Source organism: Medicago truncatula, chromosome 6, assembly GCF_003473485.1.
Source record: "Medicago truncatula cultivar Jemalong A17 chromosome 6, MtrunA17r5.0-ANR, whole genome shotgun sequence".
Classification (NCBI taxonomy): Eukaryota; Viridiplantae; Streptophyta; class Magnoliopsida; order Fabales; family Fabaceae; genus Medicago; species Medicago truncatula.
The window spans coordinates 33366129-33386222 of NC_053047.1; the positions used below are offsets into that span (position 1 = coordinate 33366129).

The following is a 20094-nucleotide window of genomic DNA, read 5'->3' on the forward strand; positions in this document are numbered from 1 at the left end:
GAAGTTTCGTAGACCATTTATATTTTGTTTATTTATTTATTTAAGTTTTCTCGAAGTTTTATAGTTTGCATGATAACCACATTCAAGATATCAGCAAGAAGAGGTGGTAGTGCAACGATATCTACTCTCTGATTGGTCCACAGTCCACACGCTATAGGATGTTGCAAGGAAGTTTCACTTACTACTTTTGTCATTAGTTTTCTCCTTCTTTTAAAGAATCCACCTAACAGACCACACAAATTACTCATTCATATTCTCCATTTTCAAAGTTTTTTTTCATCCAAATTCTTTCAATTCTCATGGCTATGCAATCACCTTCCAGAGTGTTCCTCAATTTCAGGGGCAGTGACACTCGCAACAATTTTACCGGTAATCTCTATAAGGCTCTTGTTGACAAGGGAATTCGTACTTTCATTGATGAAAATGATCTTCAAAGAGGAGATGAAATCACACCATCACTTGTCAAGGCCATTGAAGAATCTAGGATTTGTATTCCCATATTTTCTGCCAACTATGCATCTTCTTCATTTTGTTTGGACGAACTTGTCCACATCATTCACTGCTACAAGACAAAGAGTTGCTTAGTATTACCCGTTTTCTATGGTGTGGATCCTACTGATGTTCGACGTCATACATGTAGTTATGGTGAATATCTGACTAAGCATGAAGAGGGGTTCCAAAATAACGAGAAAAACATGGAGCGATTGCGTCAATGGAAGATGGCTCTTACTCAAGCTGCTAATTTGTCCGGCTATCATTATAGTCCTCATGAGTACCCCACTTTACTTAAAACTTGTTTTTCCTTTCTATATTTTATTTCATTAATTTTTATGCGGGTTAATAGGCTTTTACCCCCCTGCCATTTAGGAGTCTTTTGGTTTACCCCCCTATCAAAAAAAAACTTGGAGATTCCCCCTTGCAAAATGAAGATTCCTTGGTTCACCCCCCTAAAGCCAACTGTCAGCATCTGACTGTGTAAATTAGCTTATGTGGCAGGCTGATTGTACGCTAATTAACTGACACGTCATAATTTTTATATTTTTTATTTTTAAAAGTATATTTAAAAGAGAAATACCTAAAATACCCCTAATGAAAAATAAGAAATTTCATTTCCTTTTCATTCTCTTCCAGCGTAAATCCTTTCTCTCTTCTTCCTTATTTTCTTCCTTCTCCTATCTCCCTCTGTTCTTCCATTTCTTCTTCCTTCTATTCTCTCTTCTCTTCTCTCACAGACTCGCACCTTTTCTTCTCCTTTCTCCCCTTTTTGCTTCAACAACACATAGGAACAACACACCATAACAACAACACATCTTCTCAAATAAACACAACATCAACAACAACTCACAACAACAACAACACACATCAATAATCCAAAAAATTCAAAAGATTGCTGTTGGGTTTTGATTTTTTTTTTCTTCAGATTTTTCAATCTCCCTCTTCTATCTTCTTTTTCGAATTAGCCTTTTCTTTTTCTTTTTCTTTGATTCTCCTTCTTCTATCTTTTAATGGAATTAGAAGGAAAACAAGAAATTAGTAACAAATTCACTTGTTCTTGAGTTTCTAAGAACAGTCTTCATACACAGAAATTAAAAAAACCAGAAATCTAAAAACCTCTTTCTATATCAACCTCAATCTCCTACCATATTCTTTTTAAGATTTCTTTTTGATTTTTTTTTCCAGATCAACAACAAGAGGAGAGAGAGAGAGAGAGAGAGAGAGAGAGAGAGAGAGATAGATAGAGCGAATAAGAAGAAGAAGGGAAATGGGAGAAGAGAGGGGTACGGGAGAGAAGAGAGGGGAGTTGGGTTGAAGAAGAGGGGAGAAAAGAATGAAGAGAAGAGAGAAGGGTACGGTGGAGTGGAGAGAAGAGAGGGATGAAAGTTTTTTTTTTTAATAAAAGAAATATAAATTGAATAAACAAAAATATAAATAATTTTTGTAAAAAAAATAGAAAAAAATTATAAAATTCCAACTCAGCACGCCAAGTCATCTAATTTATAGGGATAGATGCTGACAGTTGGCTTTAGGGGGGTGAACCAAAGAATCTTCATTTTGCAAGGGGGAATCTACAAGTTTTTTTATGATAGGGGGGTAATCCAAAAGACTCCCAAATGGCAGGGGGTAAAAGCCTATTAACCCTTTTTATGCCTAAATAATCTACTCTTAAAGCTTAAACATGGAGCGATTTCTATTAATGGTTTTAAAACAAGTGTAAGTTATTTATATGTCAAAAAAGTTAGAATTGCATGATATATTCTCAATGCATGGATATGATTTTGGTTTTAGTGTATGTTCTAACTTATCTTATTGGACATGAATAGATATGAACACAAGTTTATTGAGAAGATAGTCCAATACATCTCCAACAATATCAATCATGATTTTTTAAACGTAGCCAAATACCCTGTTGGATTACAGTCCCGAATAGAACAAGTGAAATTGCTTCTTGACATGGGCTCTGAGGATGAGGTCCGCATGGTAGGACTTTTTGGTACTGGAGGCATGGGTAAATCAACACTTGCAAAAGCAGTTTTTAATTTTCTTGCTGATCAATTTGAAGGTGTATGTTTTCTTCATAATGTCAGAGAGAATTCAAGTCATAATAACCTGAAACATCTCCAAAAGATGCTCCTTTCAAAAATAGTTAAATTTGACGGTAAGTTAGAAGATGTTAGTGAGGGAATACCAATCATAAAGGAAAGACTATCTAGAAAGAAGATTCTTTTGATTGTTGATGATGTTGACAAACTGGAGCAGCTAGAGGCTTTGGCTGGAGGACTTGATTGGTTCGGTCATGGAAGCAGAGTCATCATTACCACTCGTGATAAACACTTACTAGCCTGTCATGGGATTACAAGTACACATGCAGTAGAAGAATTGAATGAGACAGAAGCTCTTGAATTGTTGAGGCGAATGGCTTTTAAAAATGACAAAGTTCCTTCAAGTTATGAAGAGATTTTAAACCGTGTAGTTACTTATGCATCTGGCCTGCCCTTAGCAATAGTAACAATAGGGGGCAATTTGTTTGGAAGGAAGGTAGAAGATTGGAAGCGTACATTAGATGAGTATGAAAATATTCCCGATAAAGATATCCAAAGGATACTTCAAGTAAGCTATGATGCTTTGAAGGAAAAGGATCAGAGTGTCTTTCTAGACATTGCTTGTTGCTTCAAAGGGTGTAAATGGACAAAGGTTAAAAAAATACTTCATGCTCATTATGGCCATTGCATAGAACATCATGTTGGAGTGTTGGCTGAAAAATGTCTCATAGGTCATTGGGAATATGACACTTATGTGACCTTACATGACTTGATAGAGGACATGGGTAAAGAAGTCGTTCGACAAGAATCTCCCAAGAAGCCTGGAGAACGCAGTAGGTTGTGGTTTCACGATGATATACTTAACGTTTTAAGAGATAATATGGTAAGGAAAACTAATATTTCTGAACAATTTGTTGTTTTAGCTTTAGCCATGACTTTGATCATCCTGCCACCTCATACTAGTGTTTTTTATTCACTGAATAACATGTATATTACTCTATATAATATTTGTATTATGATTTATTCTTTTTTTATTTTGTTAAAAGGGAACTGAGAATATTGAAATGATATATTTAAAATTTGACCCAACGGCAAGAGAAACAGAGTGGGATGGAATGGCTTGCAAGAAGATGACAAATCTCAAAACACTTATCATTGAAGATGGTAATTACTTTTCTGGGGGTCCTGGGCATCTTCCAAGTAGTTTGAGATATTGGAAATGGATAAGTTGTCCTTTGAAGTCTCTTTCTTGTATTTCGAGCAAGGCAAGTGAAATAAGTTCATTTTTCAATTGTGTATATTGATAATTCACTATTAGATTATAATTTTAATTTCAATTTTATTTTTTATTTTTTATGCAGGAGTTCAACTATATGAAAGTCTTGACATTGGATTTTTGTGAATATTTAACCCATATACCCGATGTCTCGGGTCTTCCAAATCTAGAAAAGTGCTCATTTCGATATTGTTTTAGTTTAATTACAATTCCCAGTTCGATTGGACACCTAAATAAACTTGAAATCTTAAATGCATATGGTTGCAGCAAACTTGAGCATTTTCCAGAATTATTATGTAAGATGTCAAATATAAAAGATATTAAGATATATGATACTTCCATAGAAGAATTGCCATATTCATTTCAAAATTTCAGTGAAATTCAACGGTTAACAATATATGGATACTACCTACCGGGAAAGCTCAGGTTCCAAAAATATAATGATAAAATGAATTCAATAGTGTTTTCAAATGTGGAACATGTTGAGCTCAGAAACAACAACCTCTCAGATGAATGTCTCCCAATACTTCTCAAGTGGTTTGTTAATGTGACATTTCTAGACTTATCGCAGAACAATTTCACAATTCTTCCCGAGTGCCTTGGTGAATGTCACCGTCTTAAGCATCTTTATTTGAAGAAGTGCAAGGCTCTTGAGGAAATTAGAGGGATTCCACCAAATCTTGAAAGGCTTTTTGCACGCGGGTGTTATTCATTGATTTCCTCAAGTATAAGAATGTTAATGAGTCAGGTTTGTTGTTTTTTGATTGCACTAGTATTTGACATATAGTATTTCAGTTCATAGTGTAATTATTATTCTTTTTAGGTTTAATGATGTGATTAGTCCTTGCAATTAAGCGTCATTTAAAAATTCGTCCCTGTAATTGCTAATCCTGGCAATTTAGCCTTGCAATTGTTAATCATTTAAAATTTGGTCCTTGGACCAATTTAATCACTGGCAATCACTGTCACACATGAAATTCCAATTTTGCTCTTAAGAAGGGGACAAAATATTGAAGAAAGAATTGGAAACCCAGGGTAAATTTGGAATTTCATGTGGCGTGGCAGTGATTAAGTGGGGAGGGACGAAATTTTAAATGATTAACAATTGCAAGGCTAAATTGCCGGGATTAGCAATTACAGGGACGAATTTTTAAACGACGCTTAGTTGCAAGGACTAACCATATCATTAAGCCTTCTTTTTATATAAACTAACAGAAACTACATGAGTCTGGGTGCACCCATTTTCTATTCCCAAACACAACGGAAAGGATTCCTGATTGGTTTGAGCACCAAAGCAGGGGAGGCACAATTTCTTTCTGGTTTGATAAAGAACTCCCTTCTATTAGTTTTTCTTTTATTCTTATTTGTCAGCTCTACATATACCCAACAATCAAATTATTTGTGGATGGATATGAAAAAGAGATAAGTTGCAAATTCACTGGGGAATTTAGTGTGCTAGTGGACAATGATACTTTTTTGAATGACCATACAACTTTGTTGCATATAAAATTGGAAGAAGATAATGAACTCGGTGTAAGACTTTTGAAAAATGAATGGATCCATGTGGAGTTTAAGTTGGGGTGTTGTTATTCGGGGTTCGATGAGGAAAAGATATTCGAAAACACGCAAATCGGAATCCACGTGTGGAAGGAGAAAAGCAACACGGAGGGGGGTGTGAGATTCATTGATCCTTCATTATCACAATTTATGTGCCTCCTCTAAAAAAGCAAAGATTGGTGGAAGTGGGAGTTTCAGAGAAAGGGGAGGAGGAGGAGGAGGGATGAGATTGAAATATTAAGCAGTGCGCAAGATGAAAGAAAGATGTTGGGTACATTCCTTAGTCTAGGTCCATCATAAAGTTAACCGTCTTCTTGTTATTCTCTCAATCTCAACATTGCAGGTTTGTGCTTTGTTGTATAAATGTTGAAATTTCTGTATATAGTCAGTTACAAATTCAATGTTTCTAGTTGGAGAAGTTTCTTAAACCATGAGACATGATGTAAGTTTCTGTGTGTCTAACACCGATACATGTAATACTATTAAAATATATTATCTCAAAGGACTACCAATGTCAACGAATCAGTGTCGGTGTCTAGTTCGGTATCCATGACTGTGTTGATGCTTCAAAATGTCGAAATGAAAGTTCTGAGTTTGCAAGTGCTTAAAGGTCAACAAGTAGATTGTCTTACCGTAACTATACACGTTTCATAAACTCGTATCGATCTCATTAATTATGATTCAAATTGGAACTTGTATCTCATATCTCATCTAACTAATCATATGCCTTCCGCTGTACAGTTAATCATATGCTTTGCAGCTCAGTTTTACTTTGGTGTTTCCACATTGGGTATGAATTGATCATTTCACGTAATCCTTGTACAGCTTGACGGATTTCATTTCGTTCTATCCGTGCCTTCCGCTGGTGAGGACTTATGTTTAGATTATTTCTGTAATGATCACGAAATGTCCCTTCTCCCCAAAAATGCGGCAAAAACAGTCGCTATTTTGTGTTCTGACATAGATATTTGGTAGAACTAAAAATGGAATGGGAAGACTTGTTCTATACTAAAAAATTTATAATGAAATGTGTCTACTGTTTATTTTCTAACTATGTTCTAAGTTGTTATTGATTTATTTATGTAAATGTGCATACCAGGTCGAAACGACTATGAAGTGCTGAGTTTCTCAAACTAAACTCTCCTTACTGGGGAAGGAGCTTTCAGGTCTGCAAGAAATTATGTGGGATAAAGAAATAAATCTGAGAACCGACATTCATGAGATCCTTTTGCAAGAGTCGTGACTTTTGTTCTCCAAAATCCAAATCAGCGTTCTTGGTGTAGTACTCGATGTACAACTCTGGTTTTGATATGGTGAGACCTGATGTAATTTTTTATGGAGGATGTTTGTGCTGCAAATATTGTTTGAATTCGATTATTTCATTACTGTACATTTAGATGCATGCATTAGATTATAGAATGAACACCATTTTAGAAGTACATGTAAATTATGGAGTCAAGGAAACTATGGCCAACACTGCAGATTGCAGTGTGGCATGACTAGAAGAGAGAGGAGTCAAGGAAAAGTTATTTCTGTTATTCACTCGGAACCATTAGTACTTTCAAAATTCTACAGATCTAAAATATAAGCCAGACCATATGCATTATACAGAATAGAACTCTCATTTTATCAGATGAAATTTTTCGGTATCCACATATGATGTATGTCCTGAGCAAACTTGTATTCTTTTTTTCAATGCAAAATAATCACCAACATATCTACTTGTTGATTTGTTGCAAATAGCTCAAAGTGGTTCTGTAATAAAGTGATTTATTGTCACATAAACAAGTGACTTAGAAGTGTTTCCTTTGAATACTCGTGCTGCTGCATAATGATTCTAATTTTACCAAGCTTAAGTGTTTTAGACCTGAGTTGTACACACACAACAGGCACAAGCAAGTCACTTTATTTCTGTGTAACGAGTAACTAAGCAGGTCATGAAGTTGTTATGAGGAACACAACTTAGATTTTAGATCTTGAATACTTGTAAGAGGCATGATTCTATTTGCTGCACAGTTGCTGATTTTGTAGTTTTAGATGTGGATTTTATCTTGAATTTTGGTTTAAAGTGTTTATAGAACCTTACAAATACAAACTTCATAGCCACTGTATCAATAATTAGTAATCTTTTTGGTGGGAGTGATCTGGTAAATTTTGATACAACAACTTTGATAGCCTTTGTATCAGTAATTAGTAACGGTGTAACAGAGAAATTTTTTGGCTATTCTCGAAATGAGCGGAGACAGCAATTTAAGGGAAACTTTGACTTTGTGATCGCTTAAGTGAGTTATAATTTTTTTTTCTTTGCCACCTGCTATGTGTTTTTTGAACTTTTGCATATTCTTGTCCTTCCTATGAATTAACTTTAATAACCTAAAGTTATATGGTGTTTTAGTTAACTATGAAAATTGAATATTTGCATTGTATGTAGTGTTATAATCTATTCTGGTTTTTATCTGAGTCAAATGAATTGACAAAAGCTTTCCTCAATTTTTTTCGCTAGATCAGGCCTGAACTTCAATATCCAATCCATCTGGAATTTGGTAGAGTCCTATGTGGGAAGAACGGCATAATTAGTGAGGGTGTTCTTTCAGAATGTAAGCCGGTAATGATGCGTGGAGGGCCCAATGAGAAACTTGAAACTTGAAGCTGACAAGTTGATAAATTGTCCCAGGTGAGTATGATGAGCTGTTCAGTATGTACAATATAGTAGTGTTTTAGCACCGTAACAAGTGAAATTTGAACAAACTGTTATTTTCTGTGATTCGCGATTGACATCATATTGTAGGAGAGAGATTATTAATAAATGATAATTACAATTGCAATAAGCAGATGTTTTGCTGAACTTGTATCGTACAGTAGCAGTTATTGATTTTCTTAACCTAATCCTGTGCGTTCGCACTTGACATTAAGTTTCTACGTCGATGTAATTTTCTTCCAATGTTACCAATGCTTAAAACAATGTTCATAACATTCGGCACTGACAAGTTTGATGATGACCACTAGGTTGTTCATGATAATCCTTTCAGAACATATGATGGGCCTCCCAGCAACTAGGAAACTGGCATTAAAATAACAAGATTGCCTTTGGCACTGGTGACCATTGACATGCCCCTACTTCGACGCAAAATATGGCATTGGTCGGAGCAGTTTCACAGATGGGGATGTCCCTCTCTTCTATTGAACATAGACCAAGGGCCTTAACTGGTGATTAGTTACACACATTCATGGAAACAAGTGTTGAAGCATTTGCTCCCAACCATTGTGTATAACCATAAAATAATTGTACAAATATCATTACTCGTAAAATAAACACCTTTTTATATGCTTATCCTCATTATTTTTCTAATGATAGAGTAATCCAATTTTTTTTTTTTTTTTTTTTTGGTCTTAAGAGTAATCCAATTTTATCTGGTTGTTCAATTAATGACTCAATAGTTCAAAATGATGAAGTAATCTTATCGAGTTGATGGACATTCCAATTTTCAAAATATTATTATAATATTTTAAACATTGATTAAAAATTCAATTGCTTCCATTATTTTTTTATTCAATAACTTAAAAAGTTAAAGAATATTTTTTTTTGAAGGAAGTTAAAGAATATTTTATATAATAGAATATACAAATATTACGGTATTTTTAATAATTCAAATGAACGTTGTAATAAGTTATAATATATTTTCAATTCAATAAAAACAGTTTAAGAGAACCAAGCAATACTAATTCTCCAACAATGTAACATGTATACTACACATTAAAATTTATAAACACTACCTTACTACTTATTTGGGTCGACGTGGGACTATTTTAAAATATGTAGTTGTTTTTCTTATTTTTCACAAAGAATAATATGATTGTGGTTGTTGGATATCACAATTATTGTCAATTATACTAAGAATCTACTTGATCTTGCTTTTGCATTTTTAATTTGAATGTTACTCTCGTTTTATTTGCAAACTTATCTGCTAATTTGTGATCCCCAATTTCAGTTTTTGCAGCCAAACACATTATGAAGATACAACTTTATATTAAATTATTGGGAATAAAATGGTGTGGACATTAATTTCACAAATAAGAAAATTGTGAATGGCAGGAACATATTGTGAATAGAGCAAATTCACTGCCTAACACAACAAAAGAAACTGTGTGTACAATTGGTATCAGTGATGATAGGGCCATACAGTTTTGCTGCTGCTGCACAAGTTTTATCTCATAAACTTCCACGTCCACTGATCTTTGCTTTTTCAGCAGAATGTCGAATTTTGATATTGAAGTATTGCGATATTCATCTAATTTTCTCGTGAATCAGATTATAGCAATTAGTATTTTCTGCCAATTTCAGATCAAACAAAAATGTATTTTCTGATCGCAGTTTGAGAATGGAACAAACATGCCATAAGTAGTCAGAAAGAGTATATTCATAGCCATTTACAAACAAATTGACTCTTAATTTATTCCGATCAGTATCCTGAAGAAAAGATGGTTTAGGATGACATAAAAGAACAATACAACTTATTGAAGGGATTTCTTTACAAAACCAGAAAGAAATTGTCCGTCCCCTAATTTGGTGCTCGAACCAATCTGGAATTCCCTCACTTGTGTTTGGCAAACAAATCTCGGTGCATCCAGCCTCGTGTAGTTGCTGTTAGTTTAGAATAAGATATATATTACACTATGAATTATATATGAAATACTATATAAAAAAAGAAGTGAAGGAAAAAACAACAAACCTGACTCAATAACATTCTTCTACTTGAGGAACTCAATGATTTGCATCTCATTGCAGACAAGTAATTTAGATCAGGTGGAATCCCTCATAAGGTGACATTCTTATTGAAGTGTTTTGAGTTTTGTCGTCTTCTTGAAGGCCTCTCCATTCCAGTCTATTTCGAATTCCATGGAGGGGAAATTCATATATATCATTTCAATTTTACTAGTTCCCTTTTAACAAAAAAAAAAAAGAAAAGAATTAACCACAATACAAGTAAGACATAGAAAAAATGTACATGTAATTAAGTGTAAAAGAAACTACTGTGAGATGGTCATATACAAGTCTAAAAAGAACAAAGTCATGGTTAAAACTAAATTGAAAACATTGTTCATAGATATCAATCTTACTTACCGTGTTTTCTCTTAAAACTTGAACCATATCATCGGGACACCACAACCTACTACGTTCTCCAGGATCATTACGTGATTCTTGTCGAACGACTTCTTTACCCATGTGCTCTATCAAGTTATGTAATGTTTCATCATGAATATATCCCAAAGGGTATATAGTAGTTATATTTATGAAAGATTTTTTAGCCAACTTTCCAAGATGATAGTTTACGCAATGGCCATAATGATCATGAAGTATATTTTTGACATCCGCCCATTTCCAACCTTTGAAGAAACAAGTCATGTCTAGAAAGATACTCTGCTCCTTTTCCTCCAAAGCATCATAGCTCACTCTAAGTATCTTTTGGATCTCTTTATTGAAAATCTTTTCATACTCATCTAATGTACACTTCCATTCTTCTATGCTATTTCCAAACAAATTTGACCCTATTATTACTAAAGCTAATGGAAGGCCAGAAGCATAGGTAATTGCAAGTGTTAAAATGTCTTCATAAATTGAAGGAACTCTGTCATTTTTAAAAGCCATCCACATAAGCAATTCAAGAGCTTCTTCCCCATGCAACTCTTCTACTGCATGCATACTTTCTATCCCATGACTGGTTAGTATGTGTTTGTCTCGAGTGGTAATGATAACTCCGCTTCCACGACCGAACCAATCAAGTCCTTCAGCCAAATCCTCTAGCTGCTCCAGTCTGTCAACATCATCGAGAATCAAAAGAATCTTCTCTCTACATAGTCCTTGTTTTATGATTGCAATTCCCTCACTAACACTTCTTAACTTAATGTCTAATCTAACCATTTTCGAAAGGAGTTTTTCCTGGAGATCTTTCAAGTTTCTTGGAGTTGAATTCTCTCTCACATCTCCTAGAAAACATAAACCTTCAAATTGATCAGCAATGAAGTTATAGATTGATTTTGCAAGTGTTGATTTACCTAAGCCTCCAGTACCATAAAGTCCTACCATGTGGAACTCATCCTCAGATACCTCATCTAGAAGCAATTTCACGTGTTGTACTCGGGATTGTAATCCAACAGGGTATTTGGCAACATGTAATGAAACACGATTGATCCTATCCGAGATGTCTTCGACTATATTCTCAATAAACTTTGTCGCATCATTTTTCAGAGATCAAGGCTATTTGATTAGCTTTTGACTCACATATTATTTCACGACTGAACATTTAATTTTTTAAGAAAAAAGGGGAAAAAAGTTCAAACCACCCCATATTGAAAAGATTTAGGGTTCGGGGGTTAGTTAAATAAAGGGAAGGTATTAGCACCCTTTATGTCCGTAGTACTCTACTGGAACCTCTTGATTTTATTTAATTAATGTGCTATAACTTGCTTGCTTATTTTTTGAAAATAGGGAATTAAAGTGGAAAAATAAAGACCTAATTATCTACATTTTTTATTGATTTGGAAGGACATGGTCCTCTGCCTACGTACCCATGAGGGATCAAAACCTCGTAGTTCGGGGTAGAAATTGACGTTTGATTTGTTGAGTGTTTTTTATTAGTTTTTAAAAAGGTTTTAAAATGAAAAGCCAAGTGGCAAATGAGTATTTGTTTGTGTTTTTTAATATTGAAAAAAGAGACTTAAAGTAAAGTTAAATTGATTGAAGTTTGATTAAGAAAAGAAAAAATGCGGTCACTTGATTTGGATCAAGGTTTATTATGAAAATATTTTTGTGATTATTGATTATATGCATGTTTTTTGTTGTTTTTTTTAATATTAAATAAAAATTAAACTAACGGAGCAATAAAAATAAAAGTGCGTGGATTTTTGTAGTGACGTTGGATCACCACAAAATCCCTAATCTATTTTTTTTGCATTTTTGGATATATATATATGTATATATATATATAAGGCGATAAAGAAATAAAAGGACACACACACCCACACACTTTTCTCATTTACTAGATTTTGGACCCGTGCGATGCACGGGAAGTTGATTATCTCATTGACAAATAAATATGGTAGTTGATCATGAAATGAATAATAGTTGTTGTTGAGCATGAGTTAATACTTCCAAAAGATGACGACAACAACAACAACCAAACATTATCTCATTAAGTGGTTTGACTACACAGATTGAAGTAAGTCATATTGTTTTATCGTAAACCATATTTAAATTCAACTCATTAATCTATAAACTTTTCCTGATAGTTTCTCTTATAGTTCTTCTAGGTCTTCTTGTACCTCTTGTAATATGACTATCCTCTATTTGATCTACTCGTTTTACTATAGAATCTACATGTTTTCTCTATACATGTCCAAACCACCTAAACTTATTTTCCACAATATTTATACTATAGGTGCTACCCCAACTATCCCTACAATGTTGCCATTTCTAATCTTATCCCATCTAATATTCACCACACATCCAACGCAACATCCCCATCTCCACACACTTACTTTATTCTCTTGTTGGTTCTTAACCACCGATACTTTGTTCCATAAAACATCTTTGTTCTGGCAACTGTCTGGTATTTTTTCATTTCAACTTAAACGACACGTTTGTATAACAAAAAACACATGAGACTCTTCTACATTTCAACAATCCAAAAAGTTGTCTAAGAGACTTAAGACCTTTTATAAATAAGATATAAATAAACAGCAAAAAAATTAGGAAGGAAAAGTGCAACAACATTTTTTGCTACAAAAAGTTGTCCAAAAGACTTAAAACCTTTTATAAATATGATGATTATTATACAACTCAAACAAAAACTATTCTATTAAATATGTAAATGTATATACACACTAATATGACTCTAAATAGTTTGATATGCTTATACTCCATCAAACAACACAAAGGTAGTTGACCCACTATCATCCATAACATGAATGTGCACCATAAACCTAAAATGAAAAGTGAATATACATGAAAGATTCAATAACCTTATAAGGAATCACTAACAAAAAAAATCAGTGACCAAAAGAATAAAAGTGGTGATGATGCAACTTGTCGTTTATATAATCATGTACATAGCAAGTCATTAGAAAGAAGAAAAAAAATTGAAATTAAATTTGCTAATTATATAAGTAACCGAATAGAAAGAATAATTGAGTTTAGCTTCAAAGAAATGAGTGAAACATAAGAAAAATTAATATGTAAAATGTTACCTTTTTGTAGCATTGACTAATGTATCACATTTTTTCACAAAAGTATTTTGTACAAACAGGTTCAACCTTCTTGAAACACTTATTACATGAAACGTAGCACCATTTCTTATTGGCGTCTATGCCAATAATTTTAGCGAAGAAAACATATGCACCCACCTACATAGTTATTAAATTTATTTAAAGAATAATAATTAGAAAATTAAAATACAAAGATATGGATTAAGAATTATTTAACAACATAGTATAATAGTATAAGTCAAAGCAAATTAACATAAAGTTGTATACCTGTTTAGTTTGTGTAATATCTGAAATTGTCATGTTTTTTGTTTGGAGTAGATCATTAGACAAAGAAAGTGAAGATTGTGTTGTCATCTGGGTGACCCCTTGGGTCAAAGATGCATTGCTAGTTTTCATCCTATCGTAAAATATAAGAAAATCATACTTAACCAAAAAAAAAAAATTCAATAATTATCAATATATAATATATGTGTAATAACGATAGGTTAGTGCATACCCTTTCTTGTAGTTGCAACATTCTTCAATGTTTAATTTATAAGCAACTTGGTTTCATTGAATGCGTTGGCAATCCCATACATACCTATTAAAACGATACACCAAAAGGTATTAAGTGATATATATCATTAACAATACAAAGAAATTAAAAATAATTACATTTAAAAAGATAATCTAATTACCATAAAAAACTTTAAGTCGACATAGATGCATAACAACTACAATTGAAAAAGTATTTCCATTTGTGCTCATATAGCTATTCATTTGTTCAACAAAATGACCCCATAAAGTACAAATGATTGTATTGCTCCTGAAATTTACAAAATAATTTTTATTACAGTAAGAATAATAATTAAAAAAACATCTATACATGTAGTTAAAACAAAGATTAAAAAAAAAAAAAAACTCCACTAACTGAAGGTCTTCAAGAGTCAAGTTCAAGATTTTAGTCATTTTTCCTTTTACTTGAACATCCTTAATGTTGGTCCTTCCAATCACATGGCCAATGACATCTACAAATAAACATGGTTGTAGAATCATAAAAAAAAGAAATCATAAAAATCTAAAAATAAGTTAATATTTAATTTGTAAGTTTAGTATAAAGTACTAACCCATTAAAACACCGTTATCAGTACCACCAATAATGTGCTGAAATTTTGTGAAGTTAAACAAATTTGCAGGAATTTTATCATAAGATGTTTTGGTTATAATAGTGCTTCCTATCAAAGTTAGCTTGTATTTGTGATTTGTTGGCTTAAATTTTTCTTTATTAAATTGGACCAAAAACTTTTCTATAGTATATGAAACACCCTCTTCAATAGAATCTCCAAGTTGTTTGAAATCCTTACTTTTAATAGAAGCTTGTATCTTTGACAGCTGAAATAAATAAAAATATTATGTGAGTTTATGTGAATAAAAAGATAATGAGAATTATAAACCTGAAACAAATTCTTTCAAAAAAAAAATAAAGGTGAAACAAAAAAAAAACAATAATATAATCATATCAAACTAAGATTATGGAAGAAAAAAAAACGTATTTAGTAGTTTATGGCACAAATTTAAAGAAAGTTTGTTCAATTGCTTAAATATATATTTAGTAGTTTATGGCATAAATATAACAAAGGTTTCTTCAATTGCTTAAATATAAATTATTAAATAATAACGTGAAAGAAAAACAATATAAAATTTTGAAAGAAAAAAAAAAAAAACTAAGATTATGGAAGAAAAAAAAAACGTATTTAGTAGTTTATGGTACAAATTTAGCGAAAGTTTGTTCAATTGCTTAAATATATATTTAATAGTTTATGGCATAAATATAACAAAGGTTTGTTCAATTGCTTAAATATAAATTATTATTAAATAATAATCTGAAAGAAAAACAAAATAAAATTATGAAAGAAAAAAAAATGAAAAAAACAAACAAACAAAGATTATGGAAGAAAAAAAAACGTATTTAGTAGTTTATGGCACAAATTTAGCGAAAGTTTGTTCAATTGCTTAAGTATATATTAAATATTAAATAATAATAATAATAATAATAATAATAATAATAATAATAATAATAATAATAATAATAATAATAATAATAATAATAATAATAATAATAATGAGACGTCAATATTAAAATGACAAAATTAACCTCAAATTTTGGCTCCAAAAAGCTGTTTAAGACAACTTAAGACCTTTTATAAATAAGATAAGATAATAATAATAATAATAATAATAATAATGAGACGTCAATATTAAAATGACAAAATTAACCTCAAATTTTGGCTCCAAAAAGCTGTTTAAGACAACTTAAGACCTTTTATAAATAAGATTATGGCATAAATATAACAAAGGTTTGTTCAATTGCTTAAATATAAATTATTATTAAATAATAATCTGAAAGAAAAACAAAATAAAATTATGAAAGAAAAAAAAATGAAAAAAACAAACAAACAAAGATTATGGAAGAAAAAAAAACGTATTTAGTAGTTTATGGCACAAATTTAGCGAAAGTTTGTTCAATTGCTTAAATATATATTAAATATTAAATAATAATAATAATAATAATAATAATAATAATAATAATAATAATAATAATAATAATAATGAGACGTCAATATTAAAATGACAAAATTAACCTCAAATTTTGGCTCCAAAAAGCTGTTTAAGACAACTTAAGACCTTTTATAAATAAGATAAGATAAGATAATAATAATAATAATGAGACGTCAATATTAAAATGACAAAATTAACCTCAAATTTTGGCTCCAAAAAGCTGTTTAAGACAACTTAAGACCTTTTATAAATAAGATATTTACATTGGACCTAAATACATTCTAATTGTTGGAAAATAAATAAACAATAATTAAAATGCTAATAGAATAAAATAAAAATGCAAAAATGCTAAAAAGAAATAAAATGCAAGAAAATAAAAGAAATGGACAACCGAAGGGACCTTTCCGAAGGGACTTATTCCGAAGGGACAGAAAAAAGAGGGAGAAGAAAAGAATAGCTCGTCAACACAAGCTAAATAGGGAGAAGAGAGAAAAGTTCTTTGACAACTCAAGAGAACTTTTGGTGTGTGAAATTGTGTGGAATGAGGGCTCTATTTATAGGTGAGGAGGTTGATGAAAAAAAGGAAAATTGGTTTAATGGAAATGATGGACAATTATGGTGAATTTTGAAAAAGGAATGTTAAAGTTGACACTTGACTTGAATTATTTTTAGACCTTGGACATTTTATTTTTGGACCTATTGACACTTTATTTTTTTTTTAACACTAATTAATTAAAAAGAAATAAAATAAAAATAAAAAATCTAATACGAAATAAAATAAAAACAAATTAAACAAAATTATGTAAAGAAAAATAAAATTAAAAGATGGAAAATAAAAATTATTAAATATAAAAATAGTAACTAATCTTAAAATTAAAATTAATAAAAGATGGAAAGAAAATATAAAGAGAAAAGAGGGCCCGACTCGGAATCAAAAATGAGGTATTTTAAAGTAACCTCTCTGCCGAAATTTCGTCTAAAACGACGAAAATTCCCGACTTTAAAAATACGAATAAAATGGGTAAGAATAGAGAAAAGTGATCAAAATTTGGGGTATGACAGATGCCCCTATTTAAGTTTCTCCGTCCCGGAGATTTAAAAAAAATGAAATTTTTAAATCAACGGGTCGAAGAGACTTAAATACTAAGTAGACCAATTTTTGACTAGTTGAAATGCTGAGAATGCAATACTTATGAATGTCTGCGATGCAAGTATGAATGCAAGGACGACAAAAATACATTGACTGGGGAAAAAACTTATAGATATCACTGGGGAGGAAATATTATTTTATTACCGTTACTGTGGTAAAGACGAACGTACGAACATGAATATCGTCACTTAATACTGAGGTAAAGACCAACATACGGAAGGAAATACTGCCAATTACCTCAACACGCGTAACGACCAACATACACAAATGAAATACCGTCAATTACCTCAACTCGGATAACGATCAACATACGGAAAGGAAATACCGTCAGTTACCTCAACCTGGATAACGACCAACATACGGAACTCGGATAACGACCAACATACGGAAAGAAAATACCGTCAGTTACCTCCACACGGATAACGACCAACATACAGAAAGAAAATACCGTCAGTTACCTCCACACGGATAACGACCAACATACAGAAAGGAAATACAGTCAGTTACCTCAACTCGGGTAACGACCAACATACACAAAGGAAATACCGTCAAGTACCTCAACACGGATAACGACCAACATACGGAACGGAAATACCGTCAGTTACCTCAACTCGGATAATACTGTCAGTTACCTCAACTCGGATAACGACCAACATACAAAAAGGAAATACCGTCAGTTACCTCAACTCGGGTAACGACCAACATACAAAAAGGAAATACACCAACATACAAAAAGGAAATACCGTCAGTTACCTCAACTCGGGTAACGATCAACATACGGAAAGGAAATACCGTCAGTTACCTCCACACGGATAACGACCAATATACGGACAGGAAATATCGTCAGTTACCTCAACTCGGATAACGACCAACATACAGAAAGGAAATACCGTCAGTTACCTCCATACGAATAACGACCAACATACAGAAAGGAAATACCGTCAGTTACCTCAACTCGGGTAACGACCAACATACAAAAAGGAAATACCGTCAGTTACCTCCACACGGATAACGACCAACATACAGAAAGGAAATACCGTCAGTTACCTCAACTCGGGTAACGACCAACATACAAAAAGGAAATACCGTCAGTTACCTCAACTCGGATAACGTCCAACATAGATAAGAGGCACATGCTTCCGGTACAAGGATAGCTCACATAAGGTACTAGGGAGCTGAAATATATTGATACAAAGACTATTGGATGAGACCTGCCCCTTGAAATAAACTCAATTGGTAACATTTCTGAATCAGACACATTGAGGATGACACTTTTACGAGATACACTGGAATAAGACACTAGGTAATAATGCAACCATGCATGAATGATATTTGTATGCATGCTATTTATGCATGAATGAATGAATATGTACGAGACATAAATGACAGTACAACGGAAGACTGTTGAGACAAGATTTGGACAGGTCCTAAAAGGAAGTAGCTCGGCATCGCAGCACAAACACTCGAGAATCTTCAACGGGGATACCCATACAGGAGGTGAGTCAAACAATTGGTGGGGTAAAGCCCTCCAGACAAAACATCGGCGGGGTAAACAAACCAGTGATGGGGATACGACCCAATAATCAAACCACAGATGGGGTAAAATCCATATTCAAACTAATGGGATGCAACCCATAACCAAACCAACTTACGGGGTAGAAACCCATATTCAAACCAACTGATGGGGTAAAGTCCATTTTCAAACTAATGGGATACGACCCAATAATCAAACCACAGACGGGGTAAAATCCATATTCAAACTAATGGGATACGACCCATATCCAAACCAACTTACGGGGTAGAAACCCATATTCAAACCACTTGATGGGGTAAAGCCCTAAGAAACAAACACTGGAGGGGTAACAACTCCACAATCAAAACCAACGGCGGGCTCACGCCTTATAACCATACCACTAAAGAGGTAACAAGACGTTAATTCAACCACTGAAGGGGTAACTACCCACTAATCAAACCGCTAAAAGGGTAACGGCCCCTCAATCATACCGACGAAGAGGTAACAAAGGTAACAAACCATTTACTCAACCACTGAAGGGGTAAATGCCCACTAATTAAAACCAACGACGGGATCACGCCTTATAACCATACCACTAAAGAGGTAACAAAACGTTGATTCAACCACTGAAGGGGTAACTGCCCACTAATCATACCGCTAAAGAGGTAACAAACTCCATAATCAGGCCACTAAAGAGGTAACATCCCATTAGACAGACCTTTGATGGGATACGACCTAATAAACAGGCCATTGATGGTCAAGTAATCATTCCTTGGGGATAAAGCCCACCGGTTTGAAACCTGGCAGAAGTTGCCATCAATCAAAGCACAGGCAGAAGTCGTCATTTCTCGGGATGAAACCCATCAATCAACCATTCTGGCAGAAGTCTCCATCAATCAAACCACAGGCAGAAATCGTCATTTGTCAACCAGCACAAACTGATTCTTCCAATCGACCTACTTGAGTTGTGATGCCTTTGTCTTTTTCATTCATTTTTTGTATATTTTTTTTAATCCCTAACTTTTGCCTGGACCGCCCTTTCGAGTTTTCAATCCATCAGGACGCTCATTCTTGGCTTAAGCCGCCCTTTCGGGTTTTCGACTTAGCGAGCCCTTTTTTTTTGTATATTTTTTTGACAGAGGTCATCTCACAGCTTTTGGTCATGCTTACCTTGCAGAGTTTAACTGTACTTGAGACGGATGTTGATGTATGTTTCACCTACTCATAAGTTCAAAGAAGATATACTTGTTGTTTATGT

The 20094-nt window shown here is 33.0% G+C and overlaps 2 protein-coding genes across 13 annotated transcripts in view; one reads left to right on the plus strand and one right to left on the minus strand.

The window, feature by feature from the left end:
* Positions 1-126: 126 nt before the first annotated feature.
* The window catches only part of LOC25497293 (disease resistance protein RPV1), a 33202-nt gene continuing 13234 nt past the window's right edge, over positions 127-20094 (plus strand). Inside the window, exons 1-9 of one of the 12 annotated variants that reach the window (XM_024786147.2) lie at positions 127-772; positions 2322-3423; positions 3587-3805; positions 3902-4564; positions 5032-5716; positions 6199-6238; positions 6473-6686; positions 7882-8047; positions 8380-8710. In XM_024786147.2, the coding sequence (XP_024641915.2) occupies positions 300-772; positions 2322-3423; positions 3587-3805; positions 3902-4564; positions 5032-5538 (2964 nt within the window). In that variant the 5' untranslated portion in view covers positions 127-299 and the 3' untranslated portion in view covers positions 5539-5716; positions 6199-6238; positions 6473-6686; positions 7882-8047; positions 8380-8710. Of the gene's footprint in view, positions 773-1912; positions 2212-2321; positions 3424-3586; positions 3806-3901; positions 4565-5031; positions 5717-5876; positions 6072-6114; positions 6239-6472; positions 6687-7876; positions 8048-8379; positions 8711-20094 lie in introns of those variants that run through there. The other 11 variants (XM_039826560.1, XM_024786148.2, XM_039826562.1 and 8 more) reach the window with 11 other exon arrangements.
* On the minus strand, positions 10204-19681 carry LOC25497294 (disease resistance protein RPV1). Its single transcript, XM_039827084.1, has 3 exons — positions 19555-19681; positions 10496-11583; positions 10204-10314 (listed from the first exon to the last, which is right to left on the minus strand). Exons 1-3 carry the CDS (start codon positions 19679-19681, stop codon positions 10204-10206), a joined length of 1326 nt encoding a protein of 441 aa, XP_039683018.1.